Source organism: Ochotona princeps, chromosome 3 (genome assembly GCF_030435755.1).
Source record: "Ochotona princeps isolate mOchPri1 chromosome 3, mOchPri1.hap1, whole genome shotgun sequence".
Taxonomy (NCBI): domain Eukaryota; kingdom Metazoa; phylum Chordata; class Mammalia; order Lagomorpha; family Ochotonidae; genus Ochotona; species Ochotona princeps.
In genome coordinates, this window is record NC_080834.1 from 89,574,583 (window position 1) to 89,596,866 (window position 22,284).

Genomic DNA, 22,284 nt, shown 5'->3' on the forward strand with positions numbered 1-22,284 from the left:
AATCTACAACACTGAAACTCACGCAGACACAAAGCCACAAAGTGACAGCCACACCCCATTAACAGAGCTCTCAGAAGTCACCACAGTTTAGTGATAAGCCACCAGTTAGTTACACAAGGTGGCCGGAACCTCACAATCCAGACAGGTGTCTGCCCTCTACTGGGCATGAAGATGGTGACTTGGACAAACGGGGAAGAAATACAGACCTCAGAGATTCAAGAAAAACCCTGGCTGCTTCCGGGGCCCCACCAACAGCATGAGGACCAGCTGACTTCGCTCCACACAGAGTCTTAAAAACCAGTACACAGATCTCAGGGAACAGCATCTCCCAACACACAGCATTGAACACAATCTTGAGAAAAAAAAAGGTTACCAACGCCATGCTATTTAGAACACTAGACAGGGAGCACACAAGCGGGTCAATGCTGTGGCGTAGTGGGGTGAGGTGAATCCCATATTGGAGAGCCAGTTCAAGTCCCAGCTATGCCACTTATAATCCAGTTCCCAGTTAGTGCACCTGGAAAGCAAGAGGTGATGACCTGCCCACCCATGTGGGAGACCTGGATGGAATTCCTAGCCCTTGGCTTCTCCCTGGCTTGGCCCACACTTGGTTGCTGCATGGATCTGGGCAGAGAAGCAGCAGATGGAAGATCTTTCTGTTTATGATACTGCCTTTCAAACAAAAATACGCACTCCCTTAAAAAAAGTAAAGGCATCCCATTCCATATCCCAAGGGGCTTCTGCACAGCTATCCTCCGAACTTCAATCGGTCAAGACCAAGACTCTGAACACTGTTAAGAAACTGGTTCACTCACAAAGCACTTTTTAAAAATTACTACTTTAAATGAAAAAAAATTTAAATTTTAAAATATATTTAGTATTTGTTTGAAAGAAGGACAAAGAAAGCAGGAAAGAGACAGAAAGAGATCTTTCATCCTCTGTTTCATTCATTAGGGAGTGAACCTGTGGATGGAAGAGCTTTCTCTCTGTAAAGTGGCCTTTCAAATAAGTGTTTTTAAAAAGAAAAAACAAAAGAAAAAACAAAACAGAAGGGGCTGTCTGACAAACTTCCTTTATAAAAAAAATTTAAAACCAGAAAACGTATTATATCTATGTGTCCCTCCCTCTCTAGTCACGTGATTCTAAAAAAGATTTGCTTTTAAAAAGCATTTCCCTAGTCCTAGATTAACTATAATAACCTACTGATAGTCTGCTGTTAGGATAAACTGGATAACCAAACCCATCAGTCACCCTGATTGGGTATGTAATTTCAAGTCTCTAGACTGTTGCCTTAGAGAAACTTTTTGATGGGGACACCAGATTGTTCTTTTTTCTTTTTCCTAAAATGTATTTATTTTTAGTAGAAATGCAGATTTACAGAGAGGAGGAGAGGCAAAGAAAAGATCTTCTGTCCACTGGTTCACTTCCCAAGCAGCCACAAGTAACAGTAACAGCTGGAGCTGAGCTGATCTGAAGCCAGAAGCCAGGAGCTTCCTCTGGGTCTCCCACGTAGGTGCAGGGTCCCAAGGCTTTGGGCCGTCCTTGACTGCTTTCCCAGGCCCCAAGCAGGGAGCTGGATGGGAAGTGAAGCAGCTGGCACACAAACCAGTGCCCAAATGGGATCCCAGGTATCGAAGGGGGAAAGATTAGCCAATGAGCCATTGTGCCAGCATCAATATAGCTAGCTTCTATCAGTTTTATACCTAATATCAAATTTGAAATATTTGAATCTAAATAATATTTGAAACTTGATGATAGAAAAAAGCTTTATGAACAATGACTGTCATTTAGTACATTTAAAAGTAAGGCATAGCATTGGGGAATAGAGAATAGGGCATCCACCACATTAAATAAAACATGACTACTTAGAATATGAACCACTGGCACATGCTCATGGGTAAAATGAAGGAAAGTTATCCTACAATAAAGACTTGATTGCTCCAGCTTCCTGTTTGTGGCTTGGGAAAGCACTGGAGGATTGCTCAAATCCTTGGGGCCCCTGCACCCCCACAGGAGACCAGAAAGAAGCTCCTGGTTCCTGGCTTCAGATCAGCTCAGCTCTGGACATTAAGGTCATTTGGGGAGTGAACCAATGGGTGGGAAGATCTTTGTCTCTTCTTCTCTCCATGACTCCACCCTCCCCCAGCCCCCGACCAAAACAACAAACCAACAACCAAACAAAAAACAACTTGTTCACTTATTATTCCTGTTACATACTAATGTATTTCTAACTTTCAAAATTTCTTCCAGGGCCTAGTTCAATGGTTCAGTGGCTAAATCCTTACCTTATATATGCAATTAAAATAAAAATAACTAATTAAAAAATAAAATCTTAAAAATTTTTCTTTCATAATTTTGAAGGTCACTTTAAATTGCTAATGTCTCAAAAGAAAAAAAAAAGCAGCACTGGGAAAAAAGTCCCAGTCAGTGTCCCCAAATGCCACCACGAGCACCATGCCCATGATCACTGCCAGCCTGGAGTCCAGGCCCTGGCCCTGAGCTCACACTGGAAGCACCCGGGACGTCTCTAACCTGAGCCTGCTCTCTGGCCAGTCTCTGCGGACTGCAACCTGACTCACCTGCTGTTCTCCGTGCTTCCCTGTCCCAGCCCTGGGCAGCTCTCCGCTGGCCACTAACCAGAACCTCAGCTCCTCAGCTCGAGGACCAAAACCCCCACAGCTCAGGGCCCACACACTTTGCCAACCTGACGTGTCACTTTCTACCTTCTCTTCTTGCTCTCCTTCAGTCCCCTTAGCATATACCGTGCCCACCACACCACGGGCCCCTGGCTGCCTCCCTGGCTCCATCTGTCTGGGATGTCTCCAACACCCACAAGCCAGAGGCTTCACAAACTTTAAACCTAGTCCCCCAGAGAAGGCCCGGGCTGCCCTACCCTTCTGCGGGTGTTGAGGGGTGTCCCTGTCTGCAGACCCCACACTTTCTGCCCCAATCCATCAGATGTTAACACCTGGCAGAGCTGAGGTGACTCAGACATGTTCATGTTTCCTCCCAGGCCCTAAGTCCCTGGGCAGCACCAGTGAGGCCAGCGAGGACCCATGAAGACAGTGCAGCTCATGCAAGGGGAATAGCAGGAGAGACCCCATGCTCCCTGACCAAGGGCGGGGACCAGGCAAACCCCTCACTGCTCTGTACTTACGGTTTCCACAGTTGAGACCTCCAAGGCCAAACGGGCAACTATAAAAGCACAAAGAGAGGAGTGTGAGAGTTGGTTTCAAATCTCCAAAGAAACAATGGAGGCAGTTTTTACGAAGAACTGTAACAAATTCATCAGAATAAAAGGATGTGGAGCCTACCTCATGCAGGTTTCATTTTCAAGCCTGTATCCATCTTCACAGGCTGAAAGAGAGAAAAGGGACAGTCAAGAATGCAGATGCTCACCTCCCTTGGCCCAAACCTACAGTTAGACGCCTAAAGGCCACAGAGCATTCTAGAATCAGGAGGCCACAAATAACTTTAGAATGATTATAAATCCTGTGGCCAGTTTGTTAACCCTCATCAAGAAATTGTTTTGGGGGCTAGCACTGTGGCATAGTGGGTAAAGCCAAAGCCTGTGGCATCAGCATCCTATATGGGCACCAGTTTAAGTCCCAGCTGCTCCAATTCCTATCAAGTTCCCTGCTAATGTGCCAGGGAAAGCAATAGAGGATGGCCCAATGCTTGGGCTCCTGAACTCACACGGGAGACCCGGAATCCTCAGGCCTGACTCCAGCAGTTGTGGACATTTGGGGAGAGAACCAGCAGGTAGAAGATCTCTTTCTCTCTGTAACTGCCATTCAAAAATTAAATAAACCTCCTTTTTTTATTTAAAAGAAATTGTCCTTAATCTCCTTGTGGTTCTCAATCTCCTAGCTATAAAAAGAATAACAGTAATAGGTGCTGGACAGTTCCTTGGATGAGGTTAGGTAAAACATTGCATGCACATGGCTTAGCATAAACTGGGCACATAGTAGCAGCTAAGTAAATATCTTTGGTTGTAATGACTACTCAACAAATGAAACTCTTTTGGGAAGTTATACACAGATGAAGGATGTCCCTATGGAGTGCTCTTCCCTGTACAGAAAGATCAATGTTTCATCTCCTTTAATGTAAGTAAACCTTCAGCCTCAGGCTGGTCCCGCTGGCCCCGTTCCACGAGGTAGAGGGAGCTGTGAGGGACATTCTCTGTGGCACCATCCTGGTGGGTGCCAGGTCTTCCTAAGAGAAGGCTCATGCCACAGTCAGTGCAAGGTGTGACCTTACAGTCACCTCCCCAAGGAACACAACCTGGGACCCCCTTGCTGGGGCAGCTGTAGCCCAGGCATCCCTCTGCAGTTTCCAAGCCTGTCCCTCTGAGACTGTCAGCACTACAGTGAGAGACCAGAACACCACAGGCTAGGATGATGCCTAGGTGAAAACAGACAATGAAAAATGGCTTCACAAATTCCTTGCATGCTACAGACCTGAGAACCCGGACTGTAATTCTTCCCTTGTCCTGAGCAACAGGCTTCTGTGTTAAGGGCTCCTAGCGACAAGCAACAGTCCTAGAGCTCCCTGCGGGCTGGATCACGTGGCCACCACACCACTGTGCACTGACCTCTTTATGGGGAGACCTGGAGGAAGGTCTTCCTGTTCTTACTACCTAGAATGATGGGGGTGTTCCTGGGCATTTATCCTGGATTCCGGGGACCCTGACCCTTCTCAAAGTTATCAGTCTGTCTTCGCTTCAGTGTCTAGCAAGCTCAGAACTCAAACGAGTGGCCTGCCTTCCTGTATATTCCCTTTCCTTCTGGCCTCCATGTAGTAGTCAGTTTATTTCTCTTTCAGCCCAATTTAAGTGTCTGTACTTTCTTACAGTTTCGTTACATGCTTTGTATATCCGGGAGAGCACAATGTATGTACTCCAGGTAGGAGAGGACAAACAGGGGTCCATCTCTCCCTCCTTGACTCCTTCGAGTTCCCTTGCAGGTCTTCCGTGGTTAGTGCCATCAGGTAGGCCAAGCACTTCTGCCTCTGGGAGGTAGGTCCCAGAAGCTTCCCGCACAGGAGGTCCTGCACCTGCTCTGCAGCTCCACTTTGCACACCGCAAGGACTGGCATGGGAGGAGCAAGCTGCTCAGGCCTCCACCAGCTCAGCACCCAAGCAGGCCGACGCCACCCCAGCCCATCCTGGTCTACATACTTCGGCCTGGAAATGCTGTCAGATCAGATCTACCTCCCTACCCTCAGTCTGCTGGGTGAGAGCTTCCCGCTCCGTGGCCACCATCCAGAGATGTGCCAAGATCTGGTGTCCTGCCTGCAAGCTGCAGGCTGGGCTCTTGGCACTTTGCCTCCGGAGTGGCCGAACTCCCTGACGAAATGATGGTCCTCTATTTCATCAAAGACTAAGTGACTGCGCGTGTGCTGCTGCTTTGGGGGATCCTGTGGGCAAGGCCCTCACATAGGTCAAAGGACTAAAGATGAAGTAAGTGTTCAAGCAGCCAGCAAACAGGCCCAAACTCCCCTATCCCCCAAACGCCGCCCTGGGATGTAAGCAAACTCAAGCCTTCAGAACTTAACATAAATAAGGAATGACAGTCTCAAAAACTCTTTTGTTCCCTTGCTGGAAACGAAGTCAAGCTGTCCCAGTCTCTCCTTACCATATTTGCTGTCCTATTATCCATACATTCATTCAAAAGACATTTGTTGAACCCCCACCATGTGCTAAGCACTATTCCAGATACGGTTCTGGCTCTCAAGGCACTTGTGGCCTGATGAGATGCAAACAGACTGTTAGACTTCATCGTGCTCTCTGCACATGGCAAGAAAGCTAGGAAGCTACAAGAGGGACACAGACTTGAACTTCTTAACTGGATCAAAACCTGGTAGAAGAAATCAAAAGGACATTCCATGGGAAGTACCCAGGAGCATATAGGTGTGTGTGCACAGGTGTAAGTGTGTAACTGACAGAGAACTAAGTAGAGAGATCTGCTCCTGTACACTCATGTTTCAGTGACCTACACACACTTTTGCCCTCCATTCAGAGGACTGACCCTCCCCAGATTTAAGATTAGAAACAAGCTTGTGTTCCAGCACCACTGGCCAGAAGGGGTCGCTGCTAACTAACCCATCAGAACCCAGTTGCTGGGGCTGTGGCCCAGGAAGCTTAGAGACCTAGTGACACTGCAGACAGGGGACTCAATGGGTCTTGACAACAAGCCCAAAGTGAATACCGGTTTCCCGTGCGGTTCCTCGGGTAAACACAAGGCTGTTGGTGTCTGTGTCAGTGGCTGCATCGGGCAAATCTCTGACACCTCAGCTGTTTCTAATGCTGTGCTGGAAGGGAGATTATGAAACCCGCCGACCTAGAAACAGAGGGCAGTGGCTCAAGCCTGCCAGGAACAGAGGTGGCAGGCAGGGTGGTACACACAGGAGTTGCCATGTGTTCGGAGCCTAAGCTTCTGCCCACCCTGTGCCGTCTCCTGCCAGCTGCACAGCACCCCGGTTCACAGGGATTCTAGCACCAGCACCTCCCCACTTGAAGCTATACCAACTCCCCATTTCTGCTCCAAAGAACACATCAGGGAAGTAGGAAGTAGGAAGCTCTGTCCTTTTGTAGCCAAGTGGCAGACTGGTGTAGGACTGGGAAATGCTGCGGACGGGCTGCGCATCACCACTGACGTCTAACGTAAGGGGGCTGCCCTCCCTCAAGACCCACCACACAGCCCGCCTGGATAACGAGGTCAGAGGGTCAGGATGAGAGCACAGCCCTGAAATGCATTTTCATCTTCTTTTGATGGAATCAATCTGATGACAAAAATAAGCGGCCTGTCACCCTGCCCCGGTACGTGACCTCTACTCAGATCCCAGTACATCTGTCACTGGCAAAGTGTTGGCTAAGCAGGACATCTGTGCCACGCACATGCTAAGGGCAGGCAATGCTCCTGGCCATGCGATGACCTTTACTTTGCCAGTTCCTCTGCCGAGCACAGAGAGTGGTGTTCATCTTCCGTAACGCAGGGTACGCAGTGCTTTGGACTTAAATTCATTTTTTCAAGCCATAGTTTCGGACTACTCTCCTTGAACCGTCTTTCTCTCAAACCAAATGAATTTAAGCTTCACTTTAAAGGCTAGCAAAATTAGATTTCTGCTTGTAAACACTTGAAGAACCTTTAAAAAAAATGGTAACTTACTAGCTTAATGCTGACAGCTTAGAAGTTCCTCCAAGGAGGCTGTCCTCTTTAATTCTCACAGCCTCCAATACAAAACCATGACACCCATTTCACAAGAGAGGAAACTGAGGGACTTGCCCAAGGCAACATACCATCAGCAAGGCAGAGCCAGGCTCTTAACCACAGTTTTGAGCCTTGGCCGAGTATGTTGCCTACTGGGCCACAGGTGCCACTGAAAGAGACGGGCCTGGGGCCATGCTTTTATTTCCACTCCCAAAGGTTAGCAGACAACAGATGAAACTTGGGGAATGAAAACAAGAATTTTTCTAAGTTCCTCTAAATGAAAAAAAAAAAAAAAGAAAAGAAAGAAAGGTGTTGCTACCACCAACACTCTCTTCTCTTTTCCTTTGAATTGGACTGGTTGGATCCACGAGCACTAGGCAGAGATAACGCTATTATTCCAAGGAGATAATATATTCAAGATCTTGTTGAGAGCAAAATAACAAGCACCAACACCTTCCCAGTTTAAAAGTGTTGAAGTGTTGGGGCCAGAACACGGAGGAAAGAGGCCAGAGTGGCTTGCCGTCCTTCCCCAGAATGGCCCAGGGATGCAGTCGCTACCTCGGCAGGAGTGATCCATCTTGTTGAACTGGAAGTAGCCTGACTTGCACTGGCACAGTGCAATGCCATCCAGGTCCGTGCAGATGGAAGTCTCCTTGTCACATTCTGGACTCTTCCGCTTGCACAAGCTGCCCGCTGCAATGCAAACACTCAACAATGGAGCAAAACAGAAATTTCAACCCTCTCCCCAGAGGATGCCCAGCTCCAAGAAAGAGTCCGTGAAGCAGCACTCCTCTTGGAGATGTCCGCTTTGCTGCCCTCACCCCTCCTTCCCTGCCACTCCACCCCGCCATCACTCCAGTTCCACAGGTGCCCGCCCTTGAGAACACCCTCCCAGTGCATCCTGGACCCACAGATATCTGGGAAGAAACAAGGTGCATCCCTGGCCCTGGCACCCAGTGTAAGTGCAGCCCTTGATGGAGTGGGGAAGGGGGCTTGGGAACAGCCCAAAAGGTGCCAAATCTGACCATCTGCCTGTGATCTTAAGAAGCCAAGAGACCTGAACCACAGCACGGCTAGCACTCACCAGACCTGCCCCTAACAAAACCGCTGTCTTGACCCAGCACCACACCTGTGCCAGGCAACTAGTTTCCTGCCCACCCCCTCTCAGTGTCCTGGTGTGCTGCCTACCAGAGACTTACTATGTGGAGTATCAGTTAAAATTTACTTTCTTAATCTTGAAAAGGGAAGAAAGCCTTTTCCTACCCAGGGCTGGCAGGTCTTTCCTATTGGTCAGAACACATTTGAGGCAAGGACCAACCCCAAACATGGCTGCCACCAAGAGGAATGACAGGTGGGCAGAGAAGAAGCCCATTATTCAGGCTTCTAACTCACTCCCATTTGGACCCCATTCCTTCCATGGGTGAATAGAATCCATGTATCCCTGTCCCCAAGCATCCGGTATTGGGCTCGTGGTCCTTTATGAACTGGTATATAATGGGACATGAGGGTACCTCTGGCCATCGGAGGGAGGCCCAAAACAAAACTAAGTGATCACCTGGATAACAAATAATAACTTCGGTAAACCCACACCCGGGGATGCTGCCTAGGTATGTGCTGCTGCTGCCACTGGGAGGCAACAGCAAGTTTGGAATGGGAAGAGAGCCGCAAGGCAAAGTGCCCCATGTGTATCACGTAGTCAGGAACGTCTGCCAATTTGCCAGGCACAGTCTCCTCTCTCTATCATGAGAAAGAGACCATGCTACTGGGAAACCAGGTACCATCTGTTAACACTGCAAAAATGCCTGCTACCCAGCCAGGTTCTGGCTCATGGGACTTGGGGTGAGTACTGGGAACTTGGGGTGGGGTAGGGGGTGGTAGTGGACAGCCTGGATTTAGGGGAGGTGAGCTTAGGACAAGCTTCAGTTCTCAGTGCTGAATTTCCTGCCTTTATCAGTGGAAGCTGGCATGCCAAATCAGAGGCCCATTTGTGTGTGTGTGTGACAGAATTTCCTTTGTTTATTGCAAAAAGCTTGGATTTGGCGGGGAGGTGGGGGGGATGAAAAACAGAAAGTTTCGCTAGGCAAACACTGCAAAGCTGACCCCAGGGAGGGACCAAAGTCCCATAATCCCTCATTAAAGCTCTTTGGCAGCCTTTTTTTTTTTTTTTTTTTTTGGCCAGTTCTCCAGCCATCATAGAAAGGAATGCCTCCAGGGCACACAAAGTTGTCCAGGCTGGCATGTCTTTGGTCCAACAGCCAGCCTGAGCTGCCTGGCCTGATTAGACATTTTTTTTGTAGGGCCACATCCCGTTCTTCCTTCTGCCCTTCCCACTGGTTCAGTCTGCCGGCAAACTCCAGCTGCCTGGCCAAGGCAACCATTCACAGAAGTAGAATCATGGTAAACACGGAGAGCAGGCTCCGTCTCTGCCACGAGGGAGCTGCTATCCAAAAGACCCTCAAAGAACTTTCCATCATCCACCATCAAACAGAACCACACAGAATACCATTGGCATTGTAAGACCATTAAGATGGCATCTTTCTCCATTCATAATTCCCTTCGGTCATTCCTTGGGGCGTTAACGTCCGCCCAAGCAGACAATGAGGACTCCGGTCAGTCTAAGCAGAGACACTCTGTGGGGGGGGGCGCGGGCGGGTTCCAAGTCTGCAACTGACTGGGGACAATGAAAACTGCAGTCAAGGAAGTCGGCAGTGTGTGAATAGAAGGGGGAGGTGCCCTCCTCTCTGGCTGTATCCAGAGGAGCCCCACGTGGCCCGTAGGCTACCAGGATGCTACCACTTGAGAGAACCGAAAAGCTCTTGCCTAGTCAAGCCCACCTCTCCAGCACTCAGGTTAGAGAGACTCCAAGCTATGTATATCGGCAAAATTGGAGGAAAAAAAAAACCTGGTGGGAAAAACAGGACAGCATGTGTTTCCAGGCAATAGGCATGAGTGCCTCTGCACTCGAGGACTCGGAAAGGAGAGGTGAGGAATGAGGGAAGCCAGGATTACAAGCTGTACACAGCTTGAAGACTGAGGGATGGAGACTGGGCAGGGCAGCTGTGGGCAGGTTCTTACAAACCCAGACATGGGGCCACCTGGGATGCAGAGCCATCTGCAGGGAACAAAATCCACAACTCAGTGCAATGGTCACCACAGAGGACAGACTTCAGCACGGGTTACGTCATGAGCTGAAGCTTGCTGTGCAGGAAGAACTGGTATCTACCCTTGACTTCTTGGCAATAAAAGCAAAAAGTAAAACTGGACAGCCTCAAGGTTTCAGGCCAGATATAATGGGGCATGAACTTTAGAACTAACTCCCCAGCCAATGGCAAATTCAGCTCCAGAATGTTTAAGCTTTCTCTCTCTTCCCCGCTCCCCCGCCTCCCCAGATTAATCACTAGTTCTTAAAGGGGCCAAACTCCAGCGCTTATCCCAGAGGGCAAGGTTAACGATCTGACTGCCAGGCTGTGAGGCACAAGGACTGGCTGAGGAAGGCTCTCTGGCCCTGCAGCCACAAAGCCCTGATCTTGTGTGTGTCTCAGATGGAAGAAGCAGACATAGCACTAAAGCCCAGTACCTTCAGCCTCCATTCAGCCTCTGCACACCAGATGGAGCTGTTCAGGCCACACTGCATGTCCCCTGCCAGCCCGAGCAGTGTAGTCAGATGAGCTAACCAGAGTCCACTTGGATCACTTGGGACACAGTAAGTGGGACAATACCCCTTTGCAAAGCAGCACTTTGATTTCTGGCACAGTTTTCCTGTCCCGGAGGCCAAACCTTCCCAGGACCCAGATCTGCCTTGTGCACTGGCTGTCTCCAATCTCCTTCTTCACGTGGTCTCACAGCAGATACACGCTGTGGAAGCTAGTGACACGACAAAGCAAGAGCAAGGCAAGGAGAAGCATCATCATTGTCACCGTGGGGAACATTCTGGCCTACATTCATCTCGTCTTGTTAGATGCATTCACGATTTGCAAACACACAACCAAGCAAGACGGGCAACTCTCCATGTGCTCGTCTCACTTCATTAGCATGTCATGGGCAAGCATAGACACTGCGTGTGTGAGCTTCAAGTCCTCCTTGAGATTACAAGAACCTCAGGGACAGAAGGGCAATTTCCGCCTTCTTCCATCGGCTGCTATATCCTCTCCTCTTCCAGCCTCAACCGCACAGAAGCTGGTGGTGTGGTGTGTGTAGGACACTATGCGTGCACAGGTGCATACACACACCAAGGCCTCCGGCTTCACTCCCACTCTGCATAGGCTCTGTGTAGAGTTTTCCTGGGTCTGAGCCCCAAGGGCCTTGCACTTCTATAGATCTGCATCTAACTGAACAAACAGGTGGGGTCCCCTCACGGGATTCCTGCCTTACCTCTAAAGATCCGTCTTTGAGACCCCAGGAGCTGACAGATCTCAGCAGAGGACCTGCACGAGTTGACGTATCTCTGTATCCCATCGGCAAGGTCAAACAGGGTCACGTTGGAAGCCAAGGAAAAGGTGGTTTGCAGGGAGACTGCCACCACACTGGATTCCCTGGAGGCAAAGGGGACAGGGTTTTCATTATTTTAGGATAACATGTGGGCCCCCAGCGTTTCTGGAAAGTGACGTGTCCTGGCCGCTGTTCAGTGAGGGCACAGAACAGCATGAAGGTGCAGTGACTTTGGCCTTCAGGTTGCTTCTTCTCAGGTTAGAACAAGCATCCCCCGTCCCATGGAAGGGTTCATAAACAAATGTAATTCTGTTACTTACCGAGACGCATGAACTGTGGATCGTATGTACCCAGGTAGCGGTGAAAAACACATATTTAACTGAAAGGAAGAACAGGCTTATCATTAACTGCGAGTGAGACCAAAGCCTTGCACTTCCCATTTTCAGGAAAAAATGGGCATTTTCTAGCCATCAAGTTACTGGCAGTCAGCTTTTACAAAAAAGTGCTTTTGTTGTGGTTGTTCTCCTTTGTAAACGCTTTCTGCTGTTCTAAAAGTATAAAGGGAGAGAGGCAGAGAGCTAATCAGTGGGGAAAACCTTGGCAGGAAATGATGCTCGGAACTGCACCCCTGGATGCAAAACATCTTCAAAGGAGCAGATCTCTCCTAACATCCGGGGTCTGAAACAACTCAAAGGCAACTGTTTGCTTGGCCTTCGCACAGACAATGAGCTTCACTGCAAACTTAGCTTGGGTTTGCCGGGCCCCACACAGACCTCACCTCTTCCCCATAATTCATAATGAGCTGACTCATTTAAAGATGGGTCTTGTACAGAAAGGCTCTCCATGGGAAATTACATGACATGGGTCAACAGTCCCTTTGTTGGGAGCTAATGAAGAGCTACACTCCCTGCATTGGCCTTGTACCCTGGGACACAAAGTGACAGTGCCTGCTGGCCTGCTCCTCTGCTCTTCCTGTCTTGACCCAGGCAGATCTACCTGTCTTCAAATCCCAAGATCTCCATGATTTCTCAGACTGCAGAGGTTATAATCAAAGTTTTTTGGAGTTTGTATGACATTGTTTTGTAGTCTAATAGCAATATTGCTTCTCAGAATGAACTGCGCGCATACACACACACACACATACACACAGCCCACACCCAACAGGTATGCTTGGAAAACAGAATGACATCTCAGGAAAGACCCCTGGAGTGGATTCCCTGGTCAGTGGGTTTCACTGTTTCATGGGAGGCGGATTGTTAAATTACACATGGACACTGGGCCAAAAGTAATGAGTCAGATCTGTCCCTGAGTTCTGTGACATATTTAGAGCTCTCAACCCCACGAGGCAGCTGTGGTGCAGCAGTAAGAACAGCAGGTGCAGGGACTGTAGATGACCCTGCTATATGGAAATAACTTAACCTTGACCAAAGAGATGGTAGGACTTTGTTACTAGCTTCTGTGAAGTCACCTCCAAGTCCCTGGAATTCCCCGACTTATAAAACTGTCTTGGTTTCCCTGGCAACCTGAAGTCCCCCTAAGTCTAACCACATAATCTGTGGCGGGGCCTTTAGGTCAACAGTTCAGTCTTCATAGAGACTAGAGACAGGTAAGCCTCGGGGGCAGGGGGGAAGTTGCCACTTCTACAAAGCAGAACCCAAATATAGGTGGCCAACCTTGGTGCTCAAACAAGCCTTAGGGCTGGCAATACTTGTGCCTAATGTCATACACAGCTGCTGAGAAGGGTGTACACTGTCCTGACTCCACAGGGAGAGGACAAGTGGGTGTGGGATCTTCTAGGACCCCGCCCCAAGCATCTCTCTTGGCTGACTTCAACCTGTCACATTAGCACATCGGTGTGATGATCCATGAATCTGAGTGGGCAATAGCTTCCAGTGAGTTTTGGGAGTCCGTCTGGTGAAACCTGAGGGTGGTCTTGGGACTCCCCAAACTTACTACTGGTATCAGTGGGAAGAATGGTCTAGCAGACTGCTCCCCAACTTGGCAATGCCATTCATTTCTGGAGGCTCCCATTCGCCATCTGCACAGATGTTTGTAATACCTCTGAGAGGAAGCACGCCAACTCACAGAGTCCTTGTCACAGGGTGGGTACCAGAGTGACACAGAAATGGAATCGGAATCTACAATTTATACAAACAAAACCCTCAGTCCTTGAAAAACAAGTAATTCTTTTTTTTTTTTTTTTAGAAGAATGGAATTCACTGAGGCATTAGTGATTAGAACCATTAGAAAAACAAACAAAAAGACCAACAAAAACCAAACCAAACCAAAACAAAAGCCACTCCATCTAGACCTAAGAAATGGCTTCTAAAGGCATACCACACAGCTCACGCACTGCCCAACAATGAAGTTGTTAAAGGAAAACTTGCCCTGTGTTAACATGTGGATCTGGAGGCTATCAATCACGACCCCAGCAGCACTTCTGTCAAGTTTCTCAATCTGATCAATCTTGGTTCCTGCCATTAGAGATTGTGCTTGCCTGTTCCATGGAACTGCAGTCACCTCCCGGATTCAAGCAGCCAGAGAATCTGCTTACATATTGCTACTGCCAGAAAGGATCACAAGCTTACTGGCTTAAAAAAAGAGAAATATGGGGCCTGCACAATGACTCAACTGGCTAATTCTCCGCCACTAAGTGTGGCATCCCATTGTGTCCTGGCTGTTCCACTTCCAGCTTTCTGCTTGTGGCCTGGGAAAGCAGTCAAGGACGGCCCAAAGCCTTGGAATCCTGCACCTGCGTGGGAGACCTAGAGGAGGCTCCTGGTTCCTGGCTTTGGATGGGTTCAGCTCTTTTTGTTGTAGCCATTTGGAGAGTGAACCAGAGGATGGAAGATTTTCCTCTCTGTCTATCCTTCTTTCTGTAAATTGGCAGTTCCAATAAAAATAAATCTTAAAAAAATTAGAGAAATATACTCTATACTATTGGAAGGCTGAAAATCCAAAATCACTCTCACTGGGCTCAAGGTGAAATGGAGGGAGCTGCATGCCCCATTCAGTCTGGAATCATCTGTTCCTCGCCACTTCCAGTTTCTTGCAGCATTTGTTTTTGCGGTTACATCACTTTTATCCTTGCCTTTGTAGTCACACCAGCTTTCCAGGCTCTTGGTGTATAAACCTCCCTTTACCTTTGGGTTAGGAGTGCACATGTGACTGTAGGCAGGGCTTACATGGAAAACCTTGGTTAATCTAATATCGTAATCCTTAATCAGACATAGAAAGGTCTTCATGATAACATTTCTAGATTCCATGGGAAAAGCACAATTTATCTCAAAGCCTAGGAAAAAATTATCAGTCACATGCTATTGGGAAAAATGAGACCTTAGTAATCTAGCTGCTACCCAGTGGCAACCGACAAAACACCAGTCCAGTAAGCCACATGACCTCGTGGAAACTGCCATCATTGATGTGGTTTGCTTTCCGTTCAGTATTGGATCATCCTGGGATATGAGGTCTGCACCTTGTGTTTAACACTTGGGAGAAGCTCACGGAACCTGACCAGGGTCAATGAGTTGTGCCCAATGAGCAGCAGCGGAAGGAAAGGGAAGCCTTGCAGGACTGTCTTCTTGACACAAAATACAGAGCTGTTGCAGCTGGCTGGTCATTATAGCGTCTGTAGCCTGGTCACCAAGGAACAGCCATACAACCCTGGCAAACTGTCCATCCCGAGGGAGCCCATCGTGAGATCTGAGCTGAATGGAAATCCAACTGAAACCCACAAAGGACCATGGAAATGGGGAAGGGATGAAAACACAAATTTCCGATAATACTGATGGTTACTCTGAGAAGGGAGGGATAATAAAGCCAAATATATTAACATAATATCACTGTGGAGCAACATGAATACCAGAAAGTGTCACAATTAGATATTGGTTTCTTTGTTGCTGGAAGCACACCCTGGCTAGACTTGAGTCCAATATGTTGCCTCTGGGCAAGAAGGAATTTGATGAAGAAAAATAGAGATTTTTAAAGGGATTGTACACACTCAGCAATACAGAAAAACTCAAGAGAGAAGGAGTGCCTGAGATTGTCCTTATACAGAAAGAGGGAGCTGTGGGGAACAACTCTTCACTGACTATTCAAACAGTTCTGCGACAGTATAGGCCAGTCCAGGCCTGCATACAGCTAAGCAGAAGATTCTCATGACCGGATACAGTTAGCACAGTCTCATTCCCCAGGCACTGGGGCACAGTGTTATGACCGGCATATGTGTCAGTGGACATATCTGTGGTCACACCACTGCTTTACACTCCAATACTATGAGGAAGCAATCCTGGGCATTGTCACGTGTTAGATAAAAACCACACCAAAACAGCAGGACGACCGAGACCAAAGTGATGACAGAACCAGGCTTTTATTTGGGGTTGGTTCCCTGGATTAAGCCGTGCATTTCTTGAGCCATGGCAATGATGGTGCTTGAAGTAAAGGTATGTGTTGTCTTCTGATTGGTTGGCTCCATCTAAATGAGTCCAAGACGGCTATTCTCGGGGGGAACTTTTGGTGCCCCCTCGGGGTTTTCTGCCTGCCCCTGGGCCCAATGGGCTAATAGCACCTACTGAGTAATTGCTATTTAACAATAAAACTGCTGTATACTAAATGGTTGTTCATTGATGAAGCCAGTATTTCAAATAAGTATTGCAGACTTAATATGCATCAGCAAAATTTATACATGAAAGCATAGTTAATTTATTTGGTTCCATTCACTACCATGGGAAACCTGAACATGGGTAATATGAAAAAGAATTTCCAAAGAATGAGTAGCCAGTCTCTGTGACAGTATTATTTCATCACGTGAGTGTCTAATACCTACTGAGATGTGATTTTGCCAGAGTTTTTCAACACACGGGACATTTTCAGTCTCCTCTCTGTAATGTTGATAAGGTATGTGAGAGTTTGCCTTCTTGCAAAGGTTTCTCCACTTACATTACAGTCATGGGATTTTTTCCCTTTGTGTGAGTTCTCTGACACTGACTGATGGCAGAACTGTCCTATGTTTTCTCTTTTCCGAATCTCTTCATGCAAGCTGAGGGCCGACTTCTGGCTAAAAAATTTCACATTCACTGTACTGATGAAAATCATGTCATTCTTAATGAACATATAAACTGCTACCCATAAAAACTGCTAGAGTGGACATCAAAAATCCATTCATCCCCAAACCTTGTTTTGATGGGAAATATCACTTTTCTGAACACCAAATCTTTGACTCAGCCAAGTGGTTGAAAAGCAAAGCCTGTATGTCTGAGTTTCATTTTATTCCTGTTTTCCCTCCTTTCTAGTTTTCTGATAACAGCATAGAGAGGGAAAGCAGCCTGTAGATGACCTGTCCAGTGAGTTCCCCAACCCTAAGTTCTCAGGTGTAACCAACCGTTCCCCTTTTGGTATAATCCACTTGGAAACACAGGGAGAAGGTCACAGGACATGCCAGCGGAACCTGTGACAGCAGCATCCGCTCCTCACCCACAGCGCTTATGGACACATGTCATCTACATGGCTGTGACTTCGACTTGTAATAAGAGGCTGTTATTTTATTGTGAAGATTTTCTTCCAAATGCAACAGAAGTGAGGAGCTGATCCTCAGGTGGGCCTCAAGACTTAACGAAGCAGGTTCTCAAAAAAAGGGACTAAGAGCTTTTCAGGCACATACCGTTTTGGTGATCTCATTTTGAACTTCAGGCAGGTCTGGATGCTTTTCCCCGGTCGTATTGAGAAAAATTTTCTTTAGTTTAAACTCTGTCACAAAGGTTCTAACTGAAAACAAAACAATCACCTGTCAGACCAGATGACATGCTGACCTTCTGAGGTTGTGTCAATCCCTGGGTGTGCAGCACGACTCCCCCTCCCAGGACAATTTCTGTGCAGTTCTTTCTCCTTTCTTTCTTTGAGGTTCCTTTCGGGCAATGTGAGCATCTGCTGAGATGGGCAGTAGGCTTACACCAAGAACCTTTTCAGGAGAGAGATGGATGGCACCATGGCCTTGTGGACGTGCGAGGGCTGCTGACAGAAGCAGCTTTCAGAGAGCCCTCTGATGGTCTCCCACCTAACAGATGCTCAAAGAAGGAAGATGAGCTGGTCTAGACGACATGAGCTAGGGAAGAGCAGAGGGAACAGACAGTTGCTCATCTGGCCTCATAGGGCTGCAGTGTGGATAGAGGAAAGCTTTGCTCACTGACATCTTCAGCCAAGGTAAGCTGCCAACTTCAGGGGATACCCAGGTTTCCTTTTGTCATTGAAGCCCCCCTCCAACCTCCTGAATGGAGGAAACGCTTATTTTATCACAGAGAAAAAAACAACCACACATCCAGAGGTCAGAAAACTTCCCAAGAAAGATCACCCATCTCCCTCTGGGCCAGAATGGGTGTGTAGACTCGCAGGTGTCCACCTGCTGGGCTGCTTCTGCCACTCTAGCCACTGTCCTCAGAGGGGTCCTCGGCTAAGGACAGCCAGAGGCCTTCAGAGAAAGAGATCACCTGCTTGAGGTGGGCTGCTCCTCCACGGGGCTGACAGGCCCCACGACTCAAAGTCACATAAAGATGACAACCTGTACTCTAATACTGTTGGGTTCAGAAAGGAAAGAAGGCAGCCCTATTTCCAGGGCCCATTTCACTCATAAAATAAAATTCTAGTTAACACCAATTTGGACTGATTGGGCCTGAGGGGAATGGTTCTCACAAAAATTGGTACAGCTGCTTTATATATCTGGCTCTTATCTTTCATTATATTAAATTCTCATCTTTCCCTTTGGACAGAAAAAGAGGAGCCCAAAACAGAAGTGCATCAAGCCGTGCTTTCACAGAGAGTTTGCATGCTGAATGAAGAAAAAGGCCCACAAATGAGCCAGGGAAAACATTTAACATCTTATACTTACAGTCTAAAGCCCTTAATCCTTATTTAACATCTTTTTGCTTGTTCTACAGTTCAGTGGAGCCAGCTGCTTAGGACTCTTTCTGAACAGCAGGGAGCTCTTTGGAAACATTCTTGGCCAAATGAGAGCATTTCAACATGCTCTAATTTGCATGTTCCTCTGCTCTTTATGAACAATGAAGCTAAATGACTTGAAAAGGGAAAGATGATTGTTAACACAATAGAGCTGCTCTCCTCCAGGGCCCCCTGACAACCTGGGGGACACTCAGCTGGCAGAACATCCTCCACTCCTTCATCTTTACCGCTGCCTTCCCTAGGACCTAAATGCTAATGTGAGCCACACACATCTCTAGGGAATGCTACAGTAAGCACGGCCTCTGCTTTCACCATGAATGTGAAGATGCACCAGTTTCTCGCTAAGGCAGAGTTTCTTGAAAGCTATGCATACTTTCACACCTGTAGTTACATTCTCTGGCCTTAAGGCAAATATTTACTTTAAACCTCACTGTTGATTTCCCTATGGGAGGGATTGAAAAGATTTTTTTTTTTTTTGAAAGATCTAAAATTATTTCTTGGTATTCAGAACACTTGACTATTTTCATGGCTTTCCAATTCTGGTCCAAGGGCTCAAAGATTGTTGAAATGACACCTGCTAGCTGGACAGCTCTACCATTCTCCAAGGCTGGTCCACTGATTGTACTTGACTATCAGAGTAACCCTGAGTAGGGAGCAGAGCAGATGATAATCTGTTCTTACAGATGGGCCATGTGCCCCAGGCAGAGACAGAAGGCAGGCACTGGAGGCCTGGGCACTGGTACTTTCCACAATGGTTCAAAACAAAATCAATTCCAAGTTCTCAAATTCAACAGCACTCAGCTTATTTCTTATAGGATGTGGCTAGACAGAACAGGTGATCCACATGCAAATGATGAAAATCAGAGAAATTCTTGATTTTTCTGAAGTCTATGTTTCTAGATCCTTCCTATTTAAAACAATGCTTTGAGCTAAACCTTATACTTGAAGCGATTTTCAAAATTCTGTCCTTATTTTAGCAGGGTACCAACTTCCCAAGGACACAGGCATGTGCTTTCTCAATAGTTACTTCAGTAAGACACATCACTGCATCAAGTGTCACACTGGCCAACTTAGAGTGACTCAAAGATCAGTTATTTTAATGGCCAGTTTCTTTACCCAGCTTAAAACTACTTTTCATTTCTAATTTCTTCAACAAGTTTTGTATTAAACTCAGAATACTAACAAGGGTAGGCAAAAAAGCTTTTAGGCTTAACATATTATGGTATGACACAAAGAACTGTAAATTGGAAACTAGACCTCCTATCAACCAGTTACACGTATTTGGCCACTTAGCACTTTGTCAGAATTTTCATTTGGTTTTGATTGTTCCCTTTTTTTGATCTGCAAATGGAGATTACATTTCAAGCCAACCATCTTCATGAATCTAGCAAATCGAGGAACAAACTATGCCAACTGAGTCCTTCAGTTACAGCAGTGGCTTTGTCAAAAATCTATCTGCCTTTGAACAAGAACATGAAGATCATTTATAGAAATGAAAAGAATGTGTGAATGTGGTAGAAAAATCAAGATTTAATTTTCCCTTCCATACACACATACATATATTTTTTTTGTAGTCAGAATACTTTTAAGATATTTTTTCCCTAACTATAGGTGGAATAGCTAAGCAAATAATGCTATGCACAAATAATGACATTTGGATGTTCTATAATATTTTAACAATACAAGGGAACTGTTTAAGACACAAATTTGTACTGGTATGATTTCAGTGATGTATAAATTCAATCCACATAAAAAACTCTGGACAAAGGTTGGTTTCAATGAGGCAGAAAAATAGTAAATGTTATTTTGTAAAAGACATTGTAGTACAAAATAAATTTCAACATAGATGAACTCTCTTACCCAAGTTGCATATTCCTTTTTCCAACTGGTACCCAACTGGGCATTTGCAGATATAAGATCCCTGAGTATTGTTGCATGTGGCCAGGGGTGGGCAGGGCTTCAAGAGGCATTCATTCACATCTACAGAGGAGAAAAAACAAAACAAAGCCACATTGGAAGCCGTGGCAGATGGCAAAACCAGGATCCAGTACTATTAGTACTAACGGCCAAATGGGGGCAAGTATAGCGGGGGGAGCCCAAGATGACCAAGAGCCCAACACTGTCCTCATCTAAGCCAACCATCTATTGAGGGTGAAGAGAATGATACAAACAATTTGAGTACATGGCAGGGTTTAGAGAAACTAGCATATTTAGACGGAATAAAGAATTGAAGCTTGTTCCAAATAATATATGGACTAGAAGTATTAGGACTTGGGAGGGGGAGGTGTGTGGGTAAGAATTCCAGGCTGAGGCACAAGCCCAGCAGAGGTCAAAAGCACAGCAAGTGGGGTTTGTTCAGCATTGCAGGAGGACAGCAAGACTGCAGAATGAATCCAGGTCAGCCAGTTTACTAGATATCTTGCAAATGACACACAAACATGCGAACTCTCAGGTAAGCAGGGTCCTGACTTTAGAATTCTACACATCAGAGGAAAAAGGAGCTTCTTGAATAACCCACTCTGATACTGCAGTGCAGACCACCAAGCAGTCTGTTTTCTCTTACCCACACTGCAGTTACTCCCTTGCCAGGAAGGCAAGCACACACAGCGATAGCCACGGCTTGTAGACTCCATGATGCACTTGCCACCGTGAAGACAAGGGTTTGGGGCGCACCTGTCGACTAAACAGATATTCCAAGAGTAACATAGTTAATCACAGAGATAATGTCGAGGCAGCTTTTGGTAAATATTTAATTCTCCCAGCTAATATTTCATTTTGCTTATCAATGTGTACTTATCCTGAAGGTCACACTTCTAAAATAGTGACAGTTCCCAACAGGTGCCAATGGCAGGTGCAGGGAGACTGGGTACTGATACTAGTCTGGACCCATACATAAACATTACACAACTAGATCTCTGAGAATTAGTTCAAACCAAATGCAACATGAAGGCCACAGAGTTCAGGATTAATGGTTATTATCAACTTTGGGAGAGAATTTTAACTTTGAATCAATGCTAACTTAAAATGCACATTCAGTTGCTAAAAGGACTCCTGATGAACTTCTTGCTGCCTTGAGATCTGCAATGCCTGTATGTGCGCATGCATGGGTATGTGTGTGGAAGCACAGGCTTGGTGTTTCCTCTTGGACTTCACTGAAACCACAGTGCATGCATTTAATGAACCACAGCAACTCTGGGCTCATCTAGGAATGCTGCTCCTGAACTGCCTCAGATGGTCACCTGGAGCGCCTTCATGTCACGTTCTCCTGCCCACATCACAGTCTGGCTCTGACCTCAGCAAAGTCAAAGCATTAAAAGCTATGCTGTAGTTTGAAAATAATTTGGCTCCCAAACTTACTCAGCTATTTCAATGCCCAAGTTGTCAGTTAATGGTACGAAAAGGGTGGAGATTGAATCCAATGATGGTGTTTAGGAGGTGGGCCAGGCTGTGGAGGGGTGTCTTCAGGTTATCAAGCGTGTCTTCAAAAGGTAATTCTCATCATAGGGTTTTTACAAAAGCCCGAGTTGCTCCCAGCCACTATTTCCCAGCTTGCCCCATTGATCCTTCCCCTTAAGTGTTTCACTAATGCTACCAGCCACTTTTACTAGAAACCTAACCAAGCAGCCCACCCATTCTCACAATAAACTTCCAAAACTCAATAAATCTTCTCTTCCTAACTAGCTTATCCTGGATAT

The 22,284-nt window shown here is 46.7% G+C and overlaps 1 protein-coding gene across 3 annotated transcripts in view; it reads right to left on the reverse strand.

The window, feature by feature from the left end:
* HEG1 (heart development protein with EGF like domains 1) overlaps positions 1-22,284 on the reverse strand; it is an 86,599-nt gene that overhangs the window by 19,768 nt on the left and 44,547 nt on the right. For all 3 annotated transcript variants that reach the window (XM_058662006.1, XM_058662008.1, XM_058662007.1), the window contains 8 exons: positions 21,153-21,269; positions 20,450-20,569; positions 17,298-17,401; positions 11,959-12,017; positions 11,582-11,742; positions 7,769-7,903; positions 3,315-3,357; positions 3,158-3,195 (listed from right to left, as the gene is read on the reverse strand). In XM_058662006.1, coding sequence (XP_058517989.1) covers positions 3,158-3,195; positions 3,315-3,357; positions 7,769-7,903; positions 11,582-11,742; positions 11,959-12,017; positions 17,298-17,401; positions 20,450-20,569; positions 21,153-21,269 — 777 coding nt within the window. The remainder of the gene's footprint in view (positions 1-3,157; positions 3,196-3,314; positions 3,358-7,768; positions 7,904-11,581; positions 11,743-11,958; positions 12,018-17,297; positions 17,402-20,449; positions 20,570-21,152; positions 21,270-22,284) is intronic.